Source organism: Pinus tabuliformis, chromosome 3_1 (genome assembly GCF_031772625.1).
Source record: "Pinus tabuliformis cultivar Carrire ecotype Pingquan chromosome 3_1, CPIR1, whole genome shotgun sequence".
Classification (NCBI taxonomy): domain Eukaryota; kingdom Viridiplantae; phylum Streptophyta; class Pinopsida; order Pinales; family Pinaceae; genus Pinus; species Pinus tabuliformis.
This window is the reverse complement of record NC_142301.1, coordinates 118,996,609-119,002,433: the sequence shown is the minus strand read 5'-3', so window position 1 is coordinate 119,002,433 and position 5,825 is coordinate 118,996,609. Positions and strand designations below refer to the sequence as shown.

General features: G+C 37.9%; 1 protein-coding gene across 1 annotated transcript; it reads right to left on the bottom strand.

The window, feature by feature from the left end:
• Window positions 1-324: 324 nt before the first annotated feature.
• On the bottom strand, window positions 325-5,132 carry LOC149186055 (4-hydroxyphenylpyruvate dioxygenase-like). Its single transcript, XM_089410873.1, has 2 exons — window positions 3,679-5,132; window positions 325-804 (listed from the first exon to the last, which is right to left on the bottom strand). Exons 1-2 carry the CDS (start codon window positions 4,779-4,781, stop codon window positions 633-635), a joined length of 1,275 nt encoding a protein of 424 aa, XP_089266999.1. The 5' UTR covers window positions 4,782-5,132; the 3' UTR covers window positions 325-632.
• Window positions 5,133-5,825: the final 693 nt, after the last annotated feature.

Genomic DNA, 5,825 nt, shown 5'->3' with positions numbered 1-5,825 from the left:
AACTGAAAACCATGCATTGATGGGTTGATTTCGTCTCTCAATAAGACAATCATAACGTATCATAACCATGAAGCATAAGATATAAAAATCAAATTAAATCAAATCTACCATAGCTAAATTACAGGGGAAAAATGAACGTTTTCTATAATAGCAATCTTTAAAAATTTCAGTCACACAAGAAAAGAAAACTTACAGAACCATAAATATGTTATAGGTTTAAAGAGAGCATCCATCCTGATTCTATATCCCTAGATCCAAGATTATGCTCCAGCGTGAATAAAGTGGATTTACTTGACAAGTGAAAATTCCCATCAATGTAAGAACTTAACCAAACAGAATATATTTAAATTATAAAACGATGAGTCGTGGGCCTATCTGAACATAATATATTTAAATTATAACAGTTAAATTCCTCTTAAGGGCATGCAGCCTCGAACCAAACCAGAAACAGGGTTTATTTGTATAACATATATACCTTGCTTCTTTTCAAGGCATCTTCACTAAACGACATCTAGAAACCATTAACACAACCAATCGTAGTACATGTATTTTATGCCACTCTCACATATATAATAAATCTCCATCAGTCTAATTCCAGGATGAATCTACTCTAGGAGATCTCTACGAAGGGCCTAGGAATTGACTCTTCCTTCAAGTGTTTTCTCGTATTCCTCGATGGATTTAAAGAGTTCTGAAAAATTGCCTTTGCCAAATCCTCCACATCCACCCTTTTGATAGGCTTGCCCATTCTCATCAGTTAGCACACAGCCTACACGTTGAATTATCTCAATAAAAATAGTGGGCCTGCATTGACATAATTCAACATGAGCATTCAGTGTAATCAACTACAAAACATGTCAACATTGATATCATAAAGAATTAGAAACAACAAATATATTTTCTATAAGTTGTAAAATCTTGGAACCAAAATGTATGTGTTATATATCGTGGATGCTTGACAACGATAGAAAACACTGTTCTTTCTAATGTGCATGAAGTTTGACCTGCAAAGCAAAAAGTGTTTCATGCACTGCTGCTATGAAGGACTTCTTACAGTAACAGCATTTCTGAAGGTTTTTGGCCTCTTTATCAGCAGATAATCAAACTTCTTTATATTCTACTAATCTTACAGATATCACTCTCAATGCCATGTTAGGAACATGAAATATCGATATAAATCCAGAAAATAGGTTAACACTGCAATACTTATGAGTGAAGCAACGCATTACGTTGGTACAAAATAAAATTTTATAACCAATTCATACTGATATTGACATGATTACACAGTCAAGTGTTCAGGGAAGCTTATAACAGAAGCACTGCTTCAGGATATAATAAAGCAGAAATCTGCCTTCAAAATAATGAGGCTAATGCTCTGACCATGGGTCTAAAATATTGGCAGGAGAATGCAATTTTTTTAAAAGTTTCTACCATTAAAAAACAGTTAAAACTTGATGCAGATGTTAAAAATAGGACAAGAGGTGCATATTTATGCCTATTTACAACGCTTGAGTACTTGGTAGAGTGTAAAAATGAGATGACTTGTAAGTTTGCAGTCACATGCCTTTTCATGAAGTGCGGCGTAGGACATCATATTTGAACCATGCCGGCCATGACGAGCTGAGACCATCCAATTTATGGAAATCAAGAAATCCATTTTCGGATTCCAATATCTCACTCAAATTTAACATGCAAATTATGTCACCAATATAAGAAGAAAAGAAAAAAATCAAAAGATTCCAATCCCTGGCTAGGCAGGGCGTGATGAAGAATGTAGAAGAGGTTAATTTCAGCAACATAAAGCCATATCATCATACGTCAACTTCTCTGATTTCTCAAAGGAAATTCTCCAACTACTTGGAATCTAGTTAATTTTCTGCATTAGGCAAATCATCAAGAGCTACTTCGTGGATTTCAATGTTTTAAATTCAACAGGGAGCATGCTCTCAAGGAAAAAGGCTCAGAAAATTCCAATCAATGACTAGGCAATCCCCGACGAAGGATGATGTCATTTCAGAAACAGAATCCCGCATAGTCTGACTTCAAAATCTCAGGTTTCTCAGAGGAAATTTTTCAACTAATGTAAATCTAGAATTGCTTCCAAATTATGGAAACCATCGAGACCTGCCTTTTGGATTTCACTGTCTCAAATTCAACATCAACATTAATGTAAGTTCTGTCCAGGAAGAAAACTCTAGAAGATTTGGATCCTTGGCCTCAGGTTTCTTAAGGGATATTCTTCATAGCAATAGAAATCTAGTAAATCTTACAAACTATGGAAAATCAGCAAGCCCTATTTTTTAGATTTTAATTTTTAATGTCTCAGAATTCAACAGGGTGCATGCAAGTTGTATAGAAGAAGAAAAAATAAAGAGATTCCAGATATTTGGCCAGCCATGGCTTCTGCGAAGAGTGAAAAAAATGAGAAAATTTTCATATCCTTAGATTTCAAATTCTCAGCTTTCAACGGAAATTCTTCGAAGTAATGGATGTAGTAAATCTTCCAAATTATGGAAACCATCGAGACCTGCTTTTTAGATTTCAAAAGTGGGCTTGCAAGTTCTGTCTGGGAAGAAAATCAAGAAGATTTGAATCTCTGGTTAAGAATGATACCGATGGTACAGAGAAGAGTGGTTGATACTAATTGTATCAAGAGCAGTAAAGTGCTTTTACAAAGTGATATGGAAAAAAGACTCATGTCCAATTTCTACTATAAAATAAGAGAAAGAAGAAGATTATTATTTTTTTAATCTTTTAATTACCAAGACTTAAAATTAAAAATATTAAATAACATCCATCCAAACGGAGAAAATTTTCAGAGAACAGATGTTTGCACCTGATTTTCTGTTTATCCCTCTTAGTGCGGAGTAGACTGGGAATTAAACAATATATGCTGCTACTGCTACTACTAATGATACCAATAATAATAATTAAACGGGTGAAGCCCATGTGATCAGCAACGAAGAGAGTGCTTGCTAAATAGTGAGGATGGTGGCATGTGAGACTACTCACCAAGGTTTATTTCCAAAGATGCAAGAAGCAGCAGTCGGGGCCAGGTTCAAGTGCTTAGTGAATCTTTATGAAAGAGTACGATGTTAGGGAAAGATAGATATTTTTTCCTTCAAAGGAGTATCTCAGTTATGCATCTTAGCACCAAAAACAAGGTGTTGGATAATATGAGAAATGTGATCCTTCTTGTCTAGCAAATATCGGAAGATACACTTGCAAAATATGGTAGAAGTAAAACCCAGACTGTAAAACCCAGTTGCAGTAAGGGTTTTCAAGGGTGCTGAATCATCAATGCACTACTTTGAAATATGGAATTACAAAAGATAATGAACTTTAACAAAGATTGATTGCCAAATTCCAAAGTTTGCTTATTTCTTTTCAAAATTATATTAGATAGCCTTGGCCATATCAGCATTTCATTGCACATCTCCCTAATTCTGGATTGTGAAAGGTATCTCATTCTCTCCGTAAAATAAAACTGAACTTGAAAAAAAATTGGTCAATCTTAACCCTGAGTTTCAAGGGCCAGAATTTAGTACATTTTATATATCTATGTATCTATATAACGAGAACATATCTGTGTATTTATATATGAGAACCCTGTCAGGACATCTTAGCTATAGAAAAGTGCTTGTTCTAGATGAAAAAGAGGAAAAATAATGTCCATACCTGTCGCCAATGGGCTTTGTGAAAATCTGTAAGAGGACTCCTTGATCATCCCTATCGACCAAAATCCCCAACTCGTCGCACTCTTCCATCTGCTTCTCAGTCAAGACATCTGCAACCCTATTCCTCAGATTCTTATAATAAGTAGGAGGAGGCTTGGGCATGAATTCAAACCCTCCAATTTCACTGCGCATGCGCATCTCCTTAAGCGTGGAGAATATATCAGAGCAAATAAGAGCCAAATGCTGCAATCCGGCGCCCTCATTGTGCTCCAGATAGGTCTGTATCTGTGACTTCCTTTTGGTCCCAAACACAGGCTCGTTCATGGGCAATAGAACCATCTCATTATTGCTCGCCAACACCATCGAATTCAGGCCACTCTCTCCAGTCCCGACGTCTTCTGCCGTAAACTCGGCAAAACGGTGAAACCCGCTAAACTTGGCCACATATTGGACGGCTTCCTCCAGGTTCTCCACATTCCCCACAGCGTGGTCAACCCGAATGATTCCATAGGACAAGTGAACCGACTGAACGGGCTCGTAATTGGGCAAAAAGGGGCCCTTGAAACCGTCCTGGCTGACAAAACGAAGAACCACATCTCCGTAAAGCTTAACCTCCGACATACAGACCTTCCCGCCCGTGGCCTCATCGACAAGATCGCATGGCTCCAGCACAGCCACGGCACCGTTTTCCACGCTATTCTGGAAAGCGTCTCGAGCGTCTTCGACAAGCACTCCCACGGCTCGAACTGCTAACCCATGCTTGTCAAAGAAACTCCGCGCCTCATCGGAATCGAAAGCTGGGTGGGGCATTCTGGTGGTGGACTGGTCGATTTTCGAAGAATAAGGCGCCGTGAAGACGAAGGTGAGATCGTTGGACTGTATGGCGAAGCTGCAATATGTCTGATTTCCGGTGCTCTGATCGGACTTGGCCACCACCTGCATGCCCAAACCCCATGCGAAGCGCTTGTGGGTATTGGTGGCATCGCCGCACCAGAACTCAATGTGGTGGAATTTCTTCACTTGGAAGCGATCGCTCATGGGATTGTGGCGCACAAAGTTCTTGTATCCCACCAGCTTAAAGCTCTGATTCTCATCCTTACCCATTATTTCTTGCACTAAATTCCCCAAAACTTCTCTGCAAATTTCCCGTTATCGATTCGATGGGTTCCTCTTCTGGCGCAGACTGTTTGGTTATATATAGGAACAGAGGCGAGGGATTAGATGAGGTTGATTACGTGATAGTCTGTCATGCCATGGATTAGATTGCCAAGTGTGCCGATTTGGTTCTGATGCATAATGTTTGTCCGATTGAACCCAAACTCTTTTCAAATTGGACACGGAACCTGATAATACAAACTCCTGGTTAATGCTCTTGTGAGTCGGACCGTAGATAATCTGATCCTCCAATGCCTGATTTTCAGGCTGGCAATGAGTTTTTTTGACGATAGAACTCCAATTTCTTTTTTCCCAAAACAAAGTATTCTTCGAAGACTTCTCCATTGTTGACCCATGAGTAATCTATTGTTGAACTTTGAGGGGTAGAGTAATCGGTTTGTGAGGTGTTTGGTTTTCACATCACAGGCAGGGGTTGAGGAGGAGGGTTGAGGAGGAGAGTTGGTAGGTAATTAAATTTTTTTTAAGAATTTTGGCGTAAATTACATGTAGAAAATTTTTGTCTACGTCAATTAATGTGGTTCATCGTCATAATAAGTTGAGGAGAAGAGTCAGATCATCGCTGCAAGTTAAATAGGGAGAGCAAATTTGGAATCTCTAGGTGTGACCATTAACAACTATATAAAAAACAGCTAGATTATATAATATTATAATGCTAATCATAGTCAACACCAATTTCCTTGTTAATAAATAATTCAATAATTAGGCCAATAGGCCTTTCTTATGCATCAACTTTTCGTAACACTTTTACTCTGATCCGTTAAATCATATGAAACACTTTCAACTGTTGATCTGAACCAAAAAACAAAACAATGGAAAATCAAGAAAGCATGGAAAAAGCACAAAAGCTCAAAAAAGATTCTATGCAAAAAAAATCAAGAAAGCACGAAAAAGATCATAAAAATCAAAGATCGAAAAAAAAAGCTCAGAAAAGCAAAGATTTTTGAGGATTTTTATTTTTATTTTTATTTTTGA